General features: G+C 36.6%; 2 protein-coding genes across 2 annotated transcripts; one reads left to right on the forward strand and one right to left on the reverse strand.

The window, feature by feature from the left end:
* The first annotated feature begins 4,090 nt into the window (after positions 1-4,090).
* On the forward strand, positions 4,091-9,067 carry LOC145161190 (uncharacterized). Its single transcript, XM_079080683.1, has 18 exons — positions 4,091-4,481; positions 5,022-5,091; positions 5,184-5,696; positions 5,782-5,967; positions 6,064-6,177; positions 6,269-6,327; positions 6,410-6,476; positions 6,558-6,609; positions 6,693-6,785; positions 6,864-6,947; positions 7,037-7,380; positions 7,464-7,525; positions 7,631-7,700; positions 7,809-7,889; positions 7,983-8,084; positions 8,208-8,332; positions 8,402-8,522; positions 8,599-9,067. The coding sequence occupies exons 1-18, from the start codon at positions 4,423-4,425 to the stop codon at positions 8,818-8,820; spliced, it is 2,424 nt and encodes an 807-aa protein (XP_078936809.1). The 5' UTR covers positions 4,091-4,422; the 3' UTR covers positions 8,821-9,067.
* Positions 9,068-9,274: 207 nt separating this feature from the next.
* LOC145161191 (putative serine/threonine-protein kinase PBL7) lies at positions 9,275-12,695 on the reverse strand. Its single transcript, XM_079080685.1, has 5 exons — positions 12,468-12,695; positions 11,544-11,737; positions 10,419-10,608; positions 9,876-10,267; positions 9,275-9,788 (listed from the first exon to the last, which is right to left on the reverse strand). The coding sequence occupies exons 1-5, from the start codon at positions 12,556-12,558 to the stop codon at positions 9,486-9,488; spliced, it is 1,170 nt and encodes a 389-aa protein (XP_078936811.1). The 5' UTR covers positions 12,559-12,695; the 3' UTR covers positions 9,275-9,485.
* Positions 12,696-22,574: the final 9,879 nt, after the last annotated feature.

A 22,574-nucleotide genomic window follows, 5' to 3' on the forward strand; every position in this document is an offset into this window, starting at 1 on the left:
AAGCAGGAGTTGGGGTATTAAAAACCAAAATCCAAACTCCACACATGATGTAAAGAACCAAAACGCATAAAGGAAGGTCAATAACTCTTGAAAAAAAAATGCGCATTTCATAGTAATTTCATCTAGCTTCCCCTAGACACTTGTAATCTACCCAAAGATTATGTAAAGAAACAAAACCCACAACCTAAAATCAATAATTCTTAACAAAAAAAATCTCATTTCATCATAATTCCACCTAGGCATCTCTATATATCTGTAAACTAGTCGAAGATGATGTAAAGAATCAAAAGCCAAGAAATTCAATTCATACAATGTCAATAATTGTTAAAAACATATGTTAATTTCAACATAATGTCATGTGGGTACCAGCAAAAAGTAAAAAAAATATCAAGGAATTGTGTTGTTTTTACCTTAGCTGCTTGTCAAATCTGTCGACGTTTTGCGTGTGCGTATGCGTGTGCTAGTTGTTGAGGACCGGTCCAGGCGACGGTGGATGGAGGTGTGTACGTGTTGATTAGCAATGGTGGAGATGGTAGTGACTAATGAATCTGATGGTGGTGGTGAAAATCGCTGATAACAGAAGAGAGAAGGTACCAGTGTGGTTCAGTGGACTATCGATGGTTCCATGTTGGCACTAGCCCAACCCATTTAAAATTAAACAAAAACAAAAAAAATCTTTGAAATATTGCCTAAGGGTTGATGATTTATCAACATCTCCTTACGCATCATAAATGTTTGTCGCCGAATCGATGATATTTCCACCACTTCAGCCGTCCACCGTTCAACCACGGCTACCGGCCCATCGCTGCCCCTCCGCAAGGTGCCACCGTAACAAAATGAGTGGTCAATTTTTGCTTGATGGTTTTATGTCGTATATTTATAAACGTGTTTTAAAAATTATTGATAACAATATAATTATGAATACATTTCAACATATAAGAACTTTATTATAACTATTGAAGTTATGTTTGAATATTGACAAAATTTCATAAATTGTCGTAATTTTTTTGGTTTTTCTCTAATATAGTTCTTATGAAACTTTTTTTTTGCATGGACATCTTTGAAGTAAACCTTGCATGTAAAAAGTCTTTATTGTGGATGCCCGTTAGATGGATTCGTTAAGTTGAATTTTTTTTGGGTAAGGGTCATTTCTGCTATTTTGTGAAACTTGCATAATGATCATTTGTGAAATTTTACATAGGGACCATTCGTGAAATGATCCGAAAATGTAAAATGAAATTTGAATTAAAAAATAAAAGTAAAAAAGATGACCAAAAATGTAAAAAGAACAAAAAAAAAATAAGAGATTAACATTGTAATATTTCATAAATGGTCCCATTGTAAAATTTTACAAATAGTCCTTAAGCAAGTTTTACAAAATAACAAAAATGACCCTTATCTAAAAAAAATTCAATTTAATGGATTTATCTAAGGGATATCCACAATAAAAAGTATCTACGTGCAATGTTTTCTCCAAATTGACTCCCCATGCAAAAAAGTTTCATAAGAACTATATTAGGGAAAAAGCGAAAAGAATTAAGACCATTTGCAAAATTTTGTCTTGAGTATTTTAAGGCATAAAACCGGACACACCACTAGTATCAGGGCCGGTCCAAACGTATATGGGCCCGGGACGAAAAGAAAAAAAAGGGTCTTTTAAAGACAAATATAATAAAGATTCAAAAAAATATCATTTATTATTCACTATAAACGCATTCAATTAGCAGTAACAACCAAGTCAAATTGTTTATCTTTTGAGCTAGTTTGAGTTTGAACCAACTTTAGGCCCAAAAAATTATTTAAGTAATAATTTATATATATATATATATATATATATATATATATATATGTTCAATTGAGAAAAAAAAGGTTGAGAATGGGGGAATCATTCTCAGCCACTCATTTATTTTTCCCGCAAAAGCCTCTGTCGTACCAGCAGAAATGGGAAATGAATAGACATGTGTTTTCCAACAAAACATGTTTCCTTAAACTATGCTAATCATTACCTTAATATATACAAAACATAGTTTTTCGTTTTTTTTTTAATTTTTAAGAAGCTATTTTTATCGAAAAATGATCTTAATATACCAAAATTCATGATTTTTTATTCTCTACAAATAGACATCCATATTGATATAGTTTTAAGATAAAATAATTTTTTTTTTTATATTTTCAACTATCGTTATTCATAAGTGAATAAAAATGAATCAGGTTTTTACTACAGTACATTCGTTTTCACTTATGAATAAAAACTATGATTAATTTTTTTTACAATTTAAGTATCATTCATATATGAATATAGCATATAATAAACGTAGTATATTCATATTTAAATATTAGACGATGCATTCACTTGTGAATATTACATAATATATTCACTTGTGAATATTAGATTGTATATTCATTTATGAATATTAGATAATATTTTCATATCTGAATATTACATAGTATTACATGGTATAGCACATGTGAATATTACATAGTATATTCACTTGTGAATATTAGATGATATATTCACTTATGAATATTACACAGTATATTCACATATGAATATTACAAGGTATTTTCACAAATATATATAATTTTTATATGTTATTCATATATGAATAACATACAGACTTGCATATTTGTTTTTTTGTTTTAATAATCATATACTGATTCAGGTGAGAAAACATATTCATATATGAATATAACGTGGTAATTTAGTTTATGCATTTCATCAAACAGTTGGAGTGAATACAATTTAACTTTTTTAAAAATGTTAAAAACATGATACTTTGACTATTTAAATCTTACAAAATAGTAGATTGATAGAGAATTATATGAAATTTAAAAAAAAACGATTTGATCTTTTTCTAACCTCAATTTTGAAGTTTTATTTGATAATCGATGTTGAATGAATGATATGAAGTGGATTTTTTGTTGATTATCGATGATGTTGATCTAATGACGCTGGGAGTATAATTAATCGTAGATGTTGAAGATCTGATCGTATTCAAGCACAATTGAAGGTTGGGTTAAAAGAACCAAAAACGAATTTTTGTTGTTAACTGTTGAATCGTGTTGATAAACATGTTATTGACGAAGATCGATGATTGATTAACACTGGATGATGGTTTAATTGAAGAAATTTGGATGATTGTTGAAGGTTGGAGGAGAAATTTGGATGATGAACGATCGATTAGAAATGGGTTTGAACTGTTATCTATTTCTATACAGTACGTATTTGAGATTGAAGGTTATTATCATATTTACAAGTTTGTCACCGTGTCTTTTTATGCTTAAATTAAATGTATGGCTGAGAATGATTCCTCATTCTCAATCTTTTTTATTTTCTCAATTGAACCCACCTCTCTCTCTCTCTCTCTCTCTATATATATATATATATATATATATATATATATATATATATATATATATATATATAGCCCATAAATTTGCCCCCTGGAGACGTGGGTCCTGGGCGGTCGCCCGGGTTGCCCATCGTCTGGACCGGCCCTGACTAGTATTTTTACTTTTTTTTTTTTTTTTCGGTTTTACTTGTATAAGGAACCATCTATTTTTCGGTTCTAGATTTGTCCCTGAGTCCACATGCCCTTATCTTTTTCCTATTCTCATTTTAAATCAACTATTTATGTCGGTTCGATCAAAATTAAATGATAAATACACTCTAGAAAAATACACAACTAATTTCAAAGTATAAAAATTACAAACACAAGATTATTTTATTTTGCTAACAGAAGAATATGGCATTTATGGTTTGACAAAGAAACACCGATCAACTCAGTCAAACTATAGTAATATAGCTAATTTGGACCTTCTATTAGGTCACGTAGTTAACTGGTGTGGAAAATTAGCGATCAATGTAAGCACTATGCAGTTTAGCTTGTTGTTTGGAACGTTAATTTGGTTGTATTGGTTCAATCAAAGCGTTTATATTTTAAAAATAAAATAAAATTGTATGAGTTAAAAGAAGTTACTGTCAAATATGGGGGGTTAAAAGTTAACAGTTAAAAGTTAGAGAGTTAAAAAAAATAAAAAATAAAAACAAAGAAGAGATCCCAAAAGTTTATTTTTTAGATCTGAAGATACTACTCGAAACTCGAGTTGCGTGTGAAGGAATGAGCACATGTATTGTATAGACCCCCATATACAAATTATACACAGCGAGTCCATAACGTGATACGCTGATTTCGGCTTTTCCACGTGATCTCCTCCATGCCTCCGCCCCTTTCCGTTCATCCAACTAGCAACTACAGTAGACTGGCTCACTCGCAATAGAAGCAGTAGTCATACTCTCTCTCTCTCTCTCTCTCTCTCTCTCTCTCTCTCTCTCTCTAGACTCGTCGGTTCAATTGTCAACAGTCATTCAAGGGGTTCAGTTCGGAAGTAGATCGATTTTATCCGGTTACACCTCCGATAATGAAGACAACCAAAGTACCAATCTTGAATCCTCCTCTTGTCACGTTTGAACATAAGAGGTATCAGTTGTTTCGACTATATTTACGGTTATTATGCCATAATTACCCCCTTTTTCTTAGGGTGCTCGATTTTTCTCACATTCACCCCATTTTCTCACAGTCACATTACACGATCACAGCAGTATACAGTATAAGTTTAAGTAATCATCCAATATGAGATATAGATCGAACAAGTTACGAAAATTATCGAAACGGTTTTTGATCTTGGTGAGGGATTTGATTTTGATCTTCTTTAATTGGACGCCTAAATGATTAACTTTGTGATGAATAGTGGTTTCGCACTTTTTAGGATCAATTATTTTGGACATGATCTTGTTTGGTGTTATTGAAATTTGATTTGGAATCCCTCTTTTTTAATAAAAGAGCCACATTATGCCTTTTTGCTATTTTTTTAACTTTAGAGCAGTTAAAATACTTTTCAACAGTTGAATTACAAACTTCTCAAGAGAAAAAAATCATAGCACATGAAAGTGAAACTGAAAATCATCTACAAGGTTCCATTCTCCCCATCTTATTACTTACTTACTTTTTATTGGACAGAGATGCCTATGGTTTTGCAGTGAGACCTCAGCATGTACAGAGATACCGGGAATATGCAAATATCTACAAGGTTTTACTCTTTTTAGTCTCGATCTTCTTACTTATTTACATATCATTCAATTACATTCATAATGTAAAACCTGCAACCCTACATGGTTTTAGGAGGAAGAGGAAGAACGGTCAGATAGGTGGAAAGACTTTCTGGAAAGGCAATCAGAGGGTGCTCAATTGCCTGTAAATGGTGGTTCTGATAAAGCCCCAGAAGGAGATGATTTGAGCAGTGAGAAGCCTGGCCATGATGATTTAAAACCTCAAGAAGATGAAGTTTCTGAGACTAAGTCTCATGGGGTCCAAATATGGGCTCATATTAGGCCATCACTTAGAGCCATTGAGGATATGATGAATGCTCGTGTTAAGAGAAAGATTAGTGGGACAAAAACAGATGAAGATCCTGAAACTGAAAATGTTGCTTCTGTTGAGGACTCTGAGGATGAGTTTTATGATTTGGACAAGCCAGAGTCAGACACAACTCCAGATATCCCTGCAAGTGATGGTGTCACTCCCTCAATTCCAGCTGCTGATGGCACTGCTGCCCCACAGGAATCTTCAATTCCATGGAAACAGGAATTGGAGTTTCTTGTCCAAGGTGGAGTGCCAATGGCTCTTAGGGGAGAGGTAGGCTGTGTACTCTTCCAATTCCTTTTATTTATGTAATGTTTCAAAGTATTATATTACTATAATCAACCACTTGTAATTGCAGCTATGGCAAGCTTTTGTGGGTGTCAAGGCTCGTCACATTAAGAATTACTATCAGAATCTTCTACTTTCTGATAGTAAGACTGATAACAATGTGGATCAGCAAATTCAAGAAGTAGATGAAGCAAGTAAGGACTCAAAGAATGACTCCATGAACGCACCTGAGAAATGGAAACTTCAGATTGAAAAGGTCATCACCTAATTTAATTCACTTCAGTAGTAAATTACTATTCCTGGTTTTTTTTTTTGTACAATTCCTAATCAGATATACTGTTTTGTTTCACAGGACTTGCCTCGGACTTTTCCAGGTCACCCTGCTCTAGATGAAGGTGGTAGAAATGCTTTGAGACGTTTACTCACAGCATATGCTCGCCATAACCCCTCTGTTGGCTACTGCCAGGTCAGCATCCAACTCATTTGACAACTAATTTTTTAAAAATTTTCTTATAGATTATGTGAAATGTGATGCTAATCTATTGTATTAAATTTAGGCCATGAATTTTTTTGCTGGCTTATTACTTCTTCTGATGCCTGAAGAAAATGCCTTTTGGTAGGTTTTGAGCCTTAATAAATCTTACCCTTCCCAGCTGCCTGAACAATATATTTACATTGCTTTTTCAATTTAATCTCAGGGCTTTAATGGGTATTCTTGATGATTATTTCGAAGGCTATTATTCAGAGGAAATGATTGAGTCTCAGGTACTTACTTTATAATCTCTTGATCACAAAGATTATTAAAATGTGGACCATTTTATATATTTACACTCTAATTTCTCTCAGGTTGACCAGCTTGTTTTTGAGGAGTTGGTGCGTGAGAGGTTTCCTAAATTAGGTTTGTTTTTCATATATCATCTATTTTCTATACTATATGATAACGATATTTATTTATTTTACTCCATTATTTGTTTGATGCAGTTAACCACCTAGATTACCTAGGAGTCCAAATCGCATGGGTCTCTGGACCATGGTTCCTTTCACTGTTTATGAATATGCTTCCCTGGGAAAGTGGTAAGTTTCTCTTTGTTTTTATATTTATTAATCAACAACAAAACCAAAATATAAAAACTTATAAAATTCTCCTTCCAGTTCTTCGAGTCTGGGATGTACTTCTATTTCAAGGGAATCGAGTCATGCTCTTTCGAACAGCTCTATCATTAATGGAGTTATATGGTACTGTGTTTCCTTTCTTTGATCTATGTTTATGATGATATGTATATTTTTTTATAAATTGGAATTTAGTTTTATTCAGTTTTGTGCAGGACCTGCATTAGTGACAACAAAGGATGCTGGGGATGCAGTGACACTGCTGCAGTCACTAGCAGGGTCAACATTTGACAGCAGTCAACTTGTTTTGACAGCTTGCATGGGTTATCAAAATGTGAATGAAGAGAGACTTGAAGACTTAAGGAACAAACATCGGCCAGCTGTTGAAGCTGCTCAAATAGAAAGAACAAAAGGACTTCATATGTGGAGGAATTCCCAGGGTAAAATGGTAAATGGTGCATTGTCACGGATGAATTCTGAATCTTCTAATGCAGATGAGTTGTATGTGGGTGTGTCAGGAGATGTGGAGATTGATTCCCTTCCAGATCTTCAAGAACAGGTTAGGTTACACATTGTATATATCTACTATTCCTTCATCATATCATATATACTATACTAAAATTACAAAATTGTCCTTTGTAGGTTGTGTGGCTAAAGAATGAGCTGTGCAAAGTACTAGAGGAAAAAAGATCTGCAATAATCAGGTTTTGTTTATATTTAGTTGCAATTTTTGTTTGAATTATTTTGGCCTACACATTAAATTAAATTTTGGTAATCATCTTTCTTAAAAATTGGTTTAATGTTTACAGAGCTGAAGAGTTGGAAACTGCTTTAATGGAGATGGTCAAACAGGATAATCGTCGAGAATTAAGTGCAAAGGTATGCTAGAAGAAGTTGTATGTTGCAAAAATGGGCAATTTTGAACAAAAGTATTATGTTTTTTTTTTTTTTGGGCAATTACATTTAATTAATAATTGTTTTTTTTAGGTTGAGCAATTAGAGCGGGATGTTGCTGAGCTACAACAGGCTCTTGCTGACAAACAAGAACAAGAGAACGCCATGATTCAGGTTTTAATTTAATGACATCAATCAATTCACATTTGATTACATAAAAAAATATTTTTCATTTTATGTTTTGTATTTTATATTTTTTATTTAAAGGTTTTGATGCGGGTAGAGCAAGAGCAAAAGGTAACAGAAGATGCTCGCAGATATGCTGAGCAAGATGCTGCAGCCCAGAGATATGCCACTGAAGTGCTTCAGGTTAAAAAGGAAATTATTATAATGTTACAAAACTATAATGCAAATACTTTCGGTAATCAATCGGTAGAAAACAAATATATATATATATATATTTTTTTAATATATTGGATGATTATTATTCAGGAAAAATATGAAACAGCGACTGCTTCCCTTGCTGAAATGGAGAAGAGAGTGGTTATGGCAGAATCAATGTTGGAGGCAACCTTGCAATACCAGTCTGGCCAAACAAAAGCACAGCCTTCTCCAAGGTAACCACCATTACCAATATCAATATCAGTACACTAGTAACAGTAATAATCATTTTTTTTTTTACTTAGATCTGCAAATCAAGATTCATCAACAATAAGAACAAGTCAAGAACTGACACAAGAGATACCTGCAAGAAAGATTAGTCTGTTATCAAGACCATTTGTGCTGGGGTGGCGTGACAAGAACAAGGTCAATTCTAAACCTCATTTGCCATGTCATCTTTCTAAACCCTAAACCCATTAACGAATTTAGTGACTTCCCACAGGCAAAGCCAGCAGAAGAGCATGTGGTGGGTGTAAAGGCTACCACTGCCACTACTACTACTACTGTTGATGAACCAAGTCCAAAACATGTGGAAAATCTACAGCTCGATGTTAAGGCTGCTATTGGTGGTGAAGAAGAAAACCTTAAACTTGTGCAGGAAGAACACCATGATCATAATGGTCATGAAATGGAGCAGGTATCGTTGACCACCCTTGACTCATGATGGATCATACACTCAAGGAAAACATCATTATCTTGTGTTTATGTTGGTTTTGACTTTTGAGGGAGAAGCGTACATTACTAGTTTTTTTTTTTTTTTTTCTTCTTTTAAAATAATTTCTTATATAACTTATATATATAGCTCATTAGCCATTTGTTTGTTTAGTAATTAATAAAACCCTAGTTGGTGGTTTTAAGAGAAAATGTAAAAAGAAAATTGGGAATTATGTATGGTATTGTATCTTTTATCATTTTTGTCGTGTTCTAGACCAAGTACAAAGTGATATTGCTCACAAGCTTTCTATAGGGCTACTTGACATTCATGTCTTTTGCTAAGGTAGACAGGATACCGAGGTCAAACAACCTTATTCCACCTTTTCTATGAGACAAATTGTAATATTTGTCATATCGATATCATTTCAAGTCCAATGCATAACAAATGTAATACAAGCCCATCATTTGCAAGACTCAAAAAACCAGATTGACCGCTAATCTTTTATATAGAGCTAACTAATTACAAGAATCTCCAATCCTTTAATAATAAATAAAACACGAAAAGTCAAGTAAAAAAAAAAAGAATATAGTGGGACAGAAATAAACAAAGTTGAAAAGAATAAACACAAAAGACTCATATTTTCCCGTTAGCAAAAAGCATGAATCAATCTTTCATCACCTCAAGGCATTGGCAGCATCACTGTTTCGTTGTGTTCTTGGGGTGGAAGAGCCTGATTGAGACTGGGACTGGGACTGGGACCGGGACCGGGAGCGGGCCCGCGGGTCATATCTTTGTGAAGCAAGATAAGTCAAAGCGGTCACCACGTCAGCAATGACGGGCCTCATGGTAGGCTGTTCTTGTACACACATTGCAGCCACAGCAAGTGCCTGGTACAACCCTCTTACAGGGTACTGCCCTTCAAGCATCGGGTCAGCCATCTGCCCGAATTTCCTCCTGTCTTTAAATAAAGGCCGTGCCTGCCACCCATATTAATTAATTAATTCAGTAATTTTCAATAAATAAATAATTCAGCATTTTATTTTATTGTTTTTTTTGTTTCTTACCCAAGCAACGAGATTATGTTCACAACCGGTTTTGGCGTGATCGATTGCTTTTCTCCCTGTAATAATTTCAAGAAGAACGACTCCAAAACTGTAGACATCTGATTTGGGGGTGAGCTGACCTGTCATGGCGTATTCGGGAGCACAATACCCGTATGTTCCCATGACACGGGTGGACACGTGGGTCTTGTCACCCACGGGCCCCAATTTTGCTAACCCAAAATCAGACAATTTTGGGTTATAATCTTGATCAAGCAAAATGTTTGAGCATTTTAGGTCACGGTATATAACCGGAGGGCTAGCTTTATCATGTAGATATTCCAACCCTTTTGCGGCCCCCGCAGCTATTTTCATCCGTGTGTTCCAGTCAAGTTGTTGTTTATCAGGAGGTAGATCTGAATCAATGTAAACAACAAAACAAATATTATATATATATATATATATATATATATATATATATATATATATATATATATATATATATATATATATATATATATATATATAACTAATCATTTTAATATATATATTTTTTAAAAAAAGTACCATGAAGATGGTCTTCTAATGATCCAAGTGGCATGTATTCGTATACCAAAAGTCTTTGATCGCCATCAGCACAATATCCAATTAAGTTGACTAAATTAGGGTGGTGAAGGAGGCTTAACATCAACACTTCAACAAGAAACTCTCTGTTTCCTTGTAACCCATTACGATCAAGTTGCTTGATCGCCACAACCTGCACAATATATGGAAAGGGTAAAATAGTCATTCTAGTTAAACTTAACGGATGCAACAAAACTTAAAATTTGTTTTAGGGATCATTCCTTACAACAAATCAAACATCTGGATTAAATCCATAACTTTTTGGAATGGATATAATCTATGTTTCAATAATTGAAGTTTTTTAATTATTAAACACACTTATTGCCAACATGTTACCCACTCTCTCAATTGCAAATAGAGAAAAAAGACAAAGAAGAGGTCAAGTCAACTTATATCCACATAAAACTTCACAAATTTACACCAAAATTTTTACATCTGTAACATCCCTTATGTGCTCAGAAAATTATAGGGGTGTAAGTGAGCCGAGCTACTCGTGAACTACTCGGGATCGACTCGTTAAAAGCTCGACTCGAGATCGAATTAAACGAGCCTGAGCCTCGAGCCTAAATACGAGGATCGTTTATTAAACGAGCTCGAGCCGAGCTTCAATTCATGGGCTCGCGAGCCTTAACGAGCCTATATATATATATATATATATATACACACACACACACACACACACATATATATATATATATATATATATATATATATATATATATATATATATATATATACATAGAGGCTCGTTTAGGCTCGATTAGGCTCGCGAGCCCACTAAATTGTTCACGAGCCAAGCTCGAGATTCATTTTAAGGCTCGAATCAAGCTCGAGCTTCCTCAAAATTAAACGAGCCGAGCTCGAGCTTGGTCAGGCTCGGGCTCGGCTCGACTCATTTACACCCCTAGAAAATTACAATAAATTACGCTCATCATTACAAATAAGATTATGCTTTTGCAATTCAGTCCAAAAGGGTCTTTTTTTATTTTGCCATTCTTGAAGTACAATGAAAGTAAGATGCTATTTCTTGCATTTAACCCTTAAAGAAACTTGATAAATTGAACAAACCTGGTTGGTGCTCTCTAATCGGCCTCTATATACTCTACCAAACCCACCTTCACCCAAAAGACAATCTGCTCTAAAGTTCTTGGCTGCAGCTGCTAATTCACGAAATGTAAATGTGTGTGCTGCAATGTGTGTAGATCCTCCATCTTTCAAAGCTTCTTTATTTAACCCCACACCAGAATTAACCTTGGATTTATCTGAAAACACGCAATTCTTAAAAGTTTAAGTATAGAATTGGAATAAGAAGAAGGATATAAGATATGAATATGATTTAAGAAAAAACACATCATCATAGAGTTCAAAACAGACTACAAATCCCTTAAAGTTTCCACCTTTAATACATTCCGTTTTGTGATTTCTAATTTGGGGAAAAATCTAAACCCTAAATCTATGCTTACTACCAACGATACATAGGATTCATATAATTGGAAATTATGAGAAATGATTCACAATGAAAAATTGAAGATAATAATTGGAAACCCTACTATATTATTAACACCAGGGACAATAAAGAAAATTGATAATGATTTCAACAAATACTGACCATGAATTCTCTCGTTTTCCACTTTTGCAACACTAGCGATTGCAATTATAGCAAGTGAGCCGAACGCAATGATAATCAAGAATGAATGGGACAAAGAGAGATTCAAATGCTAAACGACAATTTGCCTAAAAATCAATTTGACTGGGTCAAATCAGATCAGCCTCCAGAAATTGTTTATACAACTTTAAAGCATACCCTATTTGAACATGAAAATACAAACAGCAGAAACTACAATTCTTTTAAAAAAAAAAAATCTTGGGAATTGAGAAGCAAAGAAGATATAGAGAACTGGGGCAATTGGATTGATCAAAGAAAACAATGTTGGTAACGGGTTTACCAGAATTTTGATTTATGTGTTGGAATATTTCAGTAATTTTGGTTACCTTGAGCTGATGAGATCTGATCTTCTGGCTTCTTGTTCTGCTGAAAGTTAGGTTTCTTCTTGGATTTATCAGAGCAGAATAAACAACCCATTTGTTTTCCCTCTCCACAACACACAGAGTTCACCCTCTAGAGAGAGAGAGAGAGAGAGTTGAAAATATTAAGACAACGAGAGAGAGAGAGAGAGAGAGAAGCTCTACATTACTCTTTCAATGGAGTGTCCCCTTGTGGTATTCTTAATCATTTTTGATTATTTGTCTTGTTGCGTCGCTGCTTTTTGTCTTGGTATTCATATATTATATTTAATTGATTGATATGTTTTATTTTACTTATTTCACTATTTTGGTAGTGAAAAATTGTAAACACATGTATGAATCGTGTCTAGCACTTTAGCCATTAGATAAATTTCGTATGATCTTAGTTAAATTAAAGTTACTGATGTTGTGATTGTAAGTTAAAACAATATTGTTTTGTTTTTTTTTATATCAATAATCCTAATCGGATATATACTAAAATAAAAAATCGACATGACATACAATGATAGCATCCAACAAAATCAAGTCCACTTGCTTCATATGATGGTAGGCAATTTGTATCACTGTTCAATTCTTAATTTTGTTTTGAATAAAATAAAGTAGAATATCTCATGAAACTTTAGGTTTTTGAGATATTAAACCGATTTACAAACATTATAAACTTGAATGCATGGTGTGCCCAACATCAATGTCAAATACCTTCAACACAACATAACCACCAACACTCCTTCCCTACAACGATAAAACTTGTTTAAGCCAATTTCTTCAGACGTCATCATCGCCACAGTGGTCTTATTGATGCCGTCAAACGATGTCTCAACATCTATCTCACCAGTCATGGTGTTGGAGTTACTCACAGTCAATCAAAACAACCATTGATTCAATTGCCGAACAATTGTGAAATTATGTTGGTATAACTATCGATCTGGAACCTGCTGAAACTGAGTATCCTGGTTAATTAAGTGCATGCTGTATCAAGTTTCAATATATGATCTTGATGGTGGCGGAGACCGATGGTTATGGTGAAATTTGTCTATAAATAATTAAACTTAATTTTATTATAACTTATATGTTGCCTATTATATAAACACAATCTTTCTATAAATTTCTATAGTATCGCACGTATTGCTACCACTAGTTGTATAGCCAAACATAAACATATTAATATACCTCATAAATAAGTGGTCCCATCTAAATGGATTAATTAATCAAATATTTAATGATAAATGGATTAATTAATCAAATATTTAATGATATGATACATTTTTATCCTTTAATAGGTACCTATTTTATTAATATTTGAGATTGAGAGACAATATCATGTCATCGCTTATTTGTATTATATAAGGTCAATAATAACGAATTATAATGCATACAAAGTAAAAGAATGATTGCTATATATATTCTTAACATGATATTATTTTGATTTAACTTTAGTTTAATTAACTAAAATAAATAATCGATTTAAAACAATGACATGAACGGAATAACAATTTGATGAAAAGCTGTATATGATCATAATTACTGTTATCATTGACTGAAAAAAACTTCAATTAGTATTATATATAAAGAATAAAACATTTTTTTTATAATTTTTTATTTAAATGATTAACAAAAATATAAAACTACATCACCATTTCTATATATCCAGTATCCTACCATGATTTACCTTTAACTATGAGACGACTTATCATAATCATTCAAAAAGTGTACTTTGTAATTCATTCATCCCAAAAAAATTGTAATTTTGACTTTAATACCCAACAATCATGATATTTTTGTGTGTGGGTGCAAATATAATTCATTTAATTTCAAATACCTGCATACACCTGGAAACGCTTGTCTTTTTATATTTTCATTAAATATTGTTTAGACAAATTCTATATAAAAACATGTCTAAAAAATGATGTCATGCTTGAAAAATTAAAATGAATAACATTGAATTTGAAGATCATGTGTATTAAGATAAGAGACACTAAAATTCAAAATCACATGAGGCAATTCAATCACGACAAATGCCCACACAAAATAGGAGTAACTGCAAAATGCACAAATTTAACGAGAAGAGACAAAAATGGTGGCCATACTACAATCTCTTTGTCACGATTATTATCACGATCATCAAAATCGACAAAAAAATCACCGTCATCATAATTTGCCATTAAAAGTAAATATTTCTTTTTGGTGAAAGTGATTTGTATCTTAGCAATAAATGTAGATCTAAATGTTTGTCGATCTATATAATATTCTTAAAATAAGTTTGATTGACGTGTGAATGTAAATTTTGAGTGGTTAACACTAGGATTAAAATAGGATTAGAATGAGCATATGTTTCTACCGTAATTTCCATGGTAGATTGTAATATCACCATTTATTATAACATTAGGATTAAAATAGTGTTGTATATTATTTTTATGGAAATCGAGTAATCTAATCATTTTTTGGGTGTTTTTTAAAAATATAACCATTTTTTTTTAAAACTAACCACTTGGTTTGTAATGGGTCATTCTGGATCCGAAAACCAGTCCAACCCCAATATTGTAGCCCAATTGTATATATATGGGTCCCACAAACAAAAAATCTAGAATACGCGTTTCGGAATTTGCACATCCGAAACACGATCTAGCCTCACTTCGGACCAAATTTTCAGCATTGATTCATCAAACCAAGTAAGTTCTACTCTTTAAGTTACTTTGCATTTAATTTTATAAAATGATTTACGTATTCCAGAATGGTCCGAGATACGAGGAACGACTCCGAAATACTATGATCGAATCTGAATTATCATTTTTTTAATGTTTTTCTCGTTGTATGTGTATGAATCTGATGTAAATACTTTGTAGTGTGTTTCAGATCGCTCGTTTTAATCCAAAATTATGGATTGTAGGGATTCTGGAATGATAATCTAAGTCCGGAACACGAAGAACGTGGTTCGGAACCCGATGAATTATTCTGGAACGATGTTACAGAATATCAATCCGGAATAACTATACTTATAAGTTTTTTCTAGATATTGTTTAATAACCCATGTTAGTCCAAAGACGAGTTTGTGTGGATGTTGTTAAAAAAAATGAGTTTTACAGACGATGAAGTTGTATTCCATATACAGGAGTTTTCAGAACTGCGCCCGATAAAGGTAAAATCGAAAAACAAAAAATTTGTAATTTTAATTTATTTTTACGGTAATGTATTAAAATGTTATTGGAATTTTGTTTTTGCAGATAAAAAACCAAGATGGCGAGTTTCAAAATAAAATAAAAAATAAACCAGCAAAAGCACCTATAAAATTAAGAAATAAATCAGAATGGGTGTTACAACTTAAATTGAAAGCAGATAGAACTCTGAAAGATGGCACACGAACAAGTGCAAACAAACATGTTATGATAGACTATTTGAAAAAATATATATTTTTTTGTTATTGATATGTTTCACCAAGTTGTTTTTATTATTATTAATATAACGTCTCATTTTCACAACAAATTTTTTTCATTTTTATTAAGGTGAAAACTTTCCAATTTATAAATCCATTATTAAGAAAAACCATTTATTCCAAATTACATTTGTTCAAAATCAGAGTTTTATAGAAAACGCAGAATCCTCAATGTTGTTGATGCGTGTGTACAGTCCTGCCTTCGCCTTCCCATAGACACCAATGATACCTGAAACAATAAACAACTGGATAAGCATAAAGCTTAGTGAGTTTCCCCCAAAATACCACCATATAAACAGATAACATATGTAATTAAACATGTCGGGTCCAGTCAACCATCGGGTTGGAATACCCTAGGCCCAGTCAACCTCCGGGTCCAGTCATCCTCAAGATGGAATATCCCAGGTTGGAATGCAAATATACAACATGGCTAATCAGCCATCAGGTTGGAATACCCATGGTTTGTTGGCCTACCTCCTCAACCCTACCGCTCTTCCCGAGCCTCCGTGCCTACGGCTTACAGCCGGCCCGCACCAGGTATCTTGACCTACCACACAAAGTAGGACCGCCTCAACTGTAACATCCATAAAAATCATGCCAAATTTAAACTTTTTAAAACCTTTCAAAACCAATGATTATTACAAAACTTGTTTTCAAAATAGTATAATGTCAGAGTATCCCAGAATCAAATCATTAAAACATAAGTAGGTGTACGGTCACGCCTTCGCCTTCCTGGGATCATCAGAAGTACCTGAAACAAAATCAACAACTGTAAGTCCGAAGCTTAATGAGTTCCCCCAAAATACCAACGTCATACATATATAACAATATCATATAAACAAACACAGCATGCATAATAAGCCATCAGTCTGACTGGACCGCCTCACAGGCCTTCAGTCTATCTGGACCACTCTCCGAGCCATCGACACGTCTGGACCGCCTCTCAGGGCCTTCAGCCTATCCGGACCACTCATCGGGCTTTCGACCTGACTAGTATGCCCTAACCGGGTCTACAGTCTATCCAGTCCGCCTTGGGTATCTTGGCCTACAACACAGAGCAGAACCTGCCTCAACCCAATCCCCCAAACCAACAAACATGTGCACATAAATATCATACGCTAGCTAGCAAGTACAGTGTAACAACCCAAAAATCAAAGGTAAAAATTTCATTTTAATATAACCCAAACATAGATACCATTTATTCCAAACATTCCAAAACATTGTTAATTAAAACATTTATCAGAGTTCATCCCAAAATCATTCGTTGCGGAAAATATGAGTGCGTGCAATGCGATCAAGCTGAGCCCTTCCTTTCCAAAACCATGATACCTGAAACCATAAACAAAACTGTAAGCACGAAGCTTAGTGAGTTCCCCAGAGCATACCCCACAAATAATCCACATAACACATATCATATTAGCTATAAAAGCTATCTCTACCACATAAGCCATACCAATTGCATAAGCATGCATATACACATATGAAGATGCCATGGAAACCCTCCAAGGTCTTATTCACATAATCACATAAATCATATCAACTACACAAGCCATACATATAAACATATAGGGAAGCCATGGAAACCCTCCAAGGTCTTACACCGGGTGCCACTGGAACCCCCATGTGGTCTTAACTAGGAAAGCCATGGGAACCCCCACATGGTCTTATATCCAACTGCCATGGGAACCCCCACATGGTCTTAGCCTGGAACGCCATGGGAACCCCCACATGGTCTTATATCCCACTGCCTCGGGAACCCCCTGAGGTCTTCCATGCAAGCAACACAGAGTCAACTAGCACATCGCATATCACAGAATATCTAACATACCACATATCACATATTAGCTAGCATACCACATAACACATATAACTAATTGCCATGGGAACCCCCACATGGTCTTAGTCTACTGCCTCGGGAACCCCCCGAGGTCTTCCATGCAAACTTCATACTAACAAAACACATAATCAGCTAGCATATCACATATCATAAAATGGGCCGACATTGGTGCCTTAGACCCATTGGTATGGTGAGGAGACTCACCTGGCACTGCTGAAGTCCCGCGAATAAAACTCCAGCTGCTGGTTGACAGATTCCCGAACTGTCAATATCAAACAATACCCAATTAATAATTGGGTACCAAGCCCAAGGTCCAAATCACACTCCAAAGGCCCAAAAGCCGAGTAATGGGCCAAAGCCCAACATATGGCCCAATTTTCCAAATTGGGCCCAAGCCTTTACATGGTCTTATTCAAAGGCCCAACCATTTATTCCGGTCCACCATTTGACACTCCAATGGCCCAATATCGTATACTCCTTAAGGCCCAAACTATGGCCCATCTATGGCCCAATTTTCCAAATTGGGCCCAGACCTTCACATGGGCCTTACCCTAAAGCCCAACAACATATTCTAGTCCATATGATCATTCTTGGATGACCCATTAATAATCCAATTACCAAAGCCCAATGTAAAGGCCCAACTCAAGGCCCAAGTGAAATTAGGGTTTTCACATAAAATGATGATTAGGGTTAAGTTTTCCTACTTAACCCATTAAGGACTTAATCCATTAAGTCCCACATGGCCTTAGGTTAATTTGCAATGATTATTAATTAATATTTTAAGTTCATTAAATAATTCCGATGCGGCCCCGATAAGTCCCAAATTAGGGTTTCACGGCATTAGGGTTTTCCAAACCCTAATTAGGGTTTCCAACCCATATTAGCCCAATAGGACCAATAGCTAGGTCTTTTGATTAAATAAGGCCCATTAGGCCCATTAGGGTTTCATTCCATCCCAAATGAATCAAACACAACAAGGCAAAGCACACTGCCACCCGACACGACGGCCGGTGGCGGCAGGAGGCGACAGCCACCACCTTACGGTGGTGGTTTAGACTTTTTCTTTTTCATTATTCCGCTACGGATTACAATACAATTTACAATAATATCTAATTAACACATACACACACTCATAAAAATAATACACGCACACAACCACCCTTGTGGTGGCCGGTGGTGGTTCATGGTGGCAGCCACCACCTCACGGTGGTGGCGGTGGCTTCCTTGGTTTTCCGACTACACAAACACACAAAAGATAAACACACACACGCTACAAATTGCGAGATGCACTCCAGCCACCCACTTGGTGGCGTAAGGCGGCGGTAGCAACATCGGTAACGGACAGCAGCAGCAGCTATCGGCGACAGGCGGCGTTAGGGCGCAGCAACGGAGGCACGGAAGAAGGGAACAAGTAGTGGCCACAGCGAACAGCCGCAAGCTAACCGCCAGCACTAGCGGCGGTTGCGTCTTCCGAGAGAAAGAACAGCAGCGGGGATTGTTTGGCACTCGACGCGTGATACCGGCGACCGGATGAAGAGAGTAACGACGTCCTCAGCTTCGTGGATAGTAGCACCGGCGGCCACGGCCATCAGTCAGCGACACCGGGTGGCATGACAGACTACCGGTTAGAGGAGGAAGGGGTTACGCTACCCCCGACAGTGGCAACGACAGCCACCCCGGTTCACGACTTCATCGATGGCAGGAGCCGCAGCGGTCTCCGACGGACTCTATGTCGACAGCGATGTTGTGGCTTGGCGACTTTTGACCTCAGCAATGGAGGTGGCGGCGGACAGAGGTTGGGAGGTGAGGGTGGCGGCTGGAGAGACAAGGGTGGATAGATGCGGCTGCAAAAATGGTCGATTAGGGTTAGGGTTTGTTCCCTAAATACCCAACACCCTTAAGCATTTTTCCATAATGCCACAAATAGTCCCTCCCTTCACATTTTCTTTCAAAGCAAGGCCAATATTTACCATTTAAACCCTGAATCCCTAAATTTCTTTCATAATAAGTCCTTAAATTATCAATCAGCCCCCTAAGCCTTCAAATCTTTTCAATTTAAATCCATTAATTACCAAACGCACCCTGACTTCTGAAACCTTTCTCAAATTAAATCCAGAACTTACATTTTTAACCCCCAACTTTAAAAATTATGACAATTAGCTTCTCGAAATCACACCTCACTATATAATTATTGATTTTAAGGCTACAACTCGATCATTAGTTTATTTATATATCTAATAAATAAACGGGGTGTTACAACTCTCCCCTACTTAAATTAGATTTCGTCCTCGAAATCATTCCTGACCATTCCTTACACATGCCCAACCACTTTAGTAACATGATCACCATCCTGGGCACACCCTAGCCCTTCCCAGGGTAGCCGTGACCAAACTTCGCAAAGTCCTAAAATCCGCAGGTGAACGACTTTATCGCAACAAAATCACATCTACTCCGTCCGAATTCCACAGTCTCGAGAGGGTCTGTCTCCCTGACAGACTGCTTACATCGGATCATCATCGAACTGATTCCACAAGAACCAGCCTAGCTAGAATACTTCCCACCCGTAATACCTTGAGGTTTCCTAAAGGGAAAAATCACATGTCAACTGCGGATACCGATTAACAAGCAATTCCACATACGGACCCCAAATCACTGAAGTCGCTCCAACTTCTCTTGCTGCCACATAGCTACTTTCTTGAAGAACAACCGGGACCACCCTGGTCCCAGCTTGTCTGCCAACTGTCCGAACCACCGGACTCCTACCCGATCATTGAGCCAGAAACACACGTACAACAATCCCACATGATCCCCGAAGGATACCTCGTCTGACAATAACTGCCCTACCTATACAACCACTCATGGCTCCTTCCATCCATTTGATCCATCTGATCATGATAGGCGGACAACCTGTCGCCACTGAATCCAACACAAAAGGTGAATGCTACCAGAATAATTGTAGTCTTACATCATACCTGGTCTCCTTCAACCTACCGTTTCCTGATTCCAATTATGTTGTGACCTACTCACAACCTTGCGAACTGGCCCACCCTGGCCTAAATCATCTGAACTAATCCGTGAATGCTACGGCTACACCCGCAGACTTACATCACTTCCCACGGTATCTGGCTACTAGCAAATGCTACGGAACTCCTGTAGTCTTACAACACTTCCCGCCCTAACATCAACACAACCCAAAACCCTTACCCCTAACCTGTCAATTCGAATTGCATACAGAGTCGAGCATGCACTCAACTGAACACCCCAACTGGACTCAATCCATGACCGGAACCCCAACTTGATTCCCCAAATTTTGCTATCAAGCACCAATGAGACACGATTCATATGCTGGGAAATTTTACCGAACTTTAAACTCACACAACCCTCAAACCAAATAGCCACTTCGGCCGCCACTTTTCCTCGATGAGGATGAGAAACCCATCCCGGTTTCATACCTGCCCCCGTCCTGCACACCTGCGCGATTCTCCCCCACTTAGAATCGACTAAGTCCGCTTGGTTCATGAAAATTGAAGGATTCTCAATCCTTCTTACGTTCCAATAATCAATCTGCTGATGACCGATGCTTACCAAACTAGTGCACCATAAGAAACCCTGCCCAAAACAGCACAACTCCTGAAAACTAGCTAACACTTCTCGTATCCCAACAACATCAATGACTTCAAACGCTTAAAAGAGATATTAGTCATATTACGCTCAGATCTCGGATTCCAATGAACGGGTATTCTAACCAAAACCTCCACAACAACTCCCCCTTTCCTCAGCAATCCCGATGGCCCTTCCAAACATAAATACTAAGGCTACTTAAAACTAGTCATAACTCCCTCGTTCAAGCCCTTGAACCAACCCTGAAAATGATTGGAGTAGGTGCACTCACTGCTCCTCCCTGATCGTCAGACAATCGACCTCCTTGTCGTCCACCTGATCACAACGAAAATATAACGGGCTTGCTCCCTATGGGCAATCCCTGAAGGCGTGACAAAACCTGCTACACCCGTAGCAACCCAGATCATTGAACGAATTCCGACAACGACTCGGAGTAATCACGGTACACGCGGAATCCGCTCCGCAAGATACATTTGTCTAAAGATCCCTCAAAGATTCCTCGACATGCTGATTGGCATCTGACAACCCTTGCTAACCCATACGATAACGGAAGACCAACCCGAGATCCAACTTATCACAATTCCCAAGCGATACAAATACTCGGTATCCACCGGAAATGGCCGAAGATAGCATATTCGCAAACATATGAAGGGATCCTGACCACCTCCTCCTGTGATACCTCGACCACCCTGAGAGCATGATGTAACACCTCATTCCGATCCCAGTGACAATCCAAACCCTTGGAACGAAACTTCATCGCGCAGTTCCTGCAAATGTTGCACTAGATCCGACCCTGATGGCCTCTCAAAAGCTGATCCAAACTCTTGGGTCTCCGCCCGAGACCCTCCCATAAATTCACCTGACCTGAACCTCTCTCAGTGATGTACTCCTAATCAATCTTCCGTCCTTGGTTCAGAGATCCATATCATTCAGGGTCTCGCACCCTGACACACTCATCAGCTCAAACGCCAACGGCTGAACTACAGAAGCTGGAGCAACCTCTGCTCTAAACCGGCTATAAACCATTCCTAGACATAGATTCAAATCCCAAAGCGCAATAAATCGCACAATCAACCCTTGCCGCCTGATACAAGAGATCCAAAGCAAACTCGAAATCTTGGCAATCACTCCGTTAACTGGCTCACCATCGGGGCCGGGACCAAAACCTGGTCCTTCCCCTTGCGTG

This window comes from Lactuca virosa, chromosome 2 (assembly GCF_052849685.1).
Source record: "Lactuca virosa cultivar CGN04683 chromosome 2, Lactuca_virosa_CGN04683_v6, whole genome shotgun sequence".
In the NCBI taxonomy this organism is placed as follows: Eukaryota; Viridiplantae; Streptophyta; class Magnoliopsida; order Asterales; family Asteraceae; genus Lactuca; species Lactuca virosa.

What these genes read in the sequence shown, in the direction of transcription:
- LOC145161190 (XM_079080683.1), top strand. Translation starts at nt 4,423, where the DNA reads ATGAAGACAACCAAAGTACCAATCTTGAATCCTCCTCTTGTCACGTTT. An exon ending in TGAGAGGTTTCCTAAATTAG is followed by an intron (nt 6,610 to 6,692) that starts GTTTGTTTTTCA and finishes TGTTTGATGCAG; the next exon opens with TTAACCACCTAGATTACCTA. An exon ending in GTCGAGAATTAAGTGCAAAG is followed by an intron (nt 7,701 to 7,808) that starts GTATGCTAGAAG and finishes TGTTTTTTTTAG; the next exon opens with GTTGAGCAATTAGAGCGGGA.
- LOC145161191 (XM_079080685.1), bottom strand. Translation starts at nt 12,558, where the DNA reads ATGGGTTGTTTATTCTGCTCTGATAAATCCAAGAAGAAACCTAACTTT. An exon ending in TCAGATCTCATCAGCTCAAG is followed by an intron (nt 11,738 to 12,467) that starts GTAACCAAAATT and finishes GCGTGTTTTCAG; the next exon opens with ATAAATCCAAGGTTAATTCT. An exon ending in GATTAGAGAGCACCAACCAG is followed by an intron (nt 10,609 to 11,543) that starts GTTTGTTCAATT and finishes TATATTGTGCAG; the next exon opens with GTTGTGGCGATCAAGCAACT.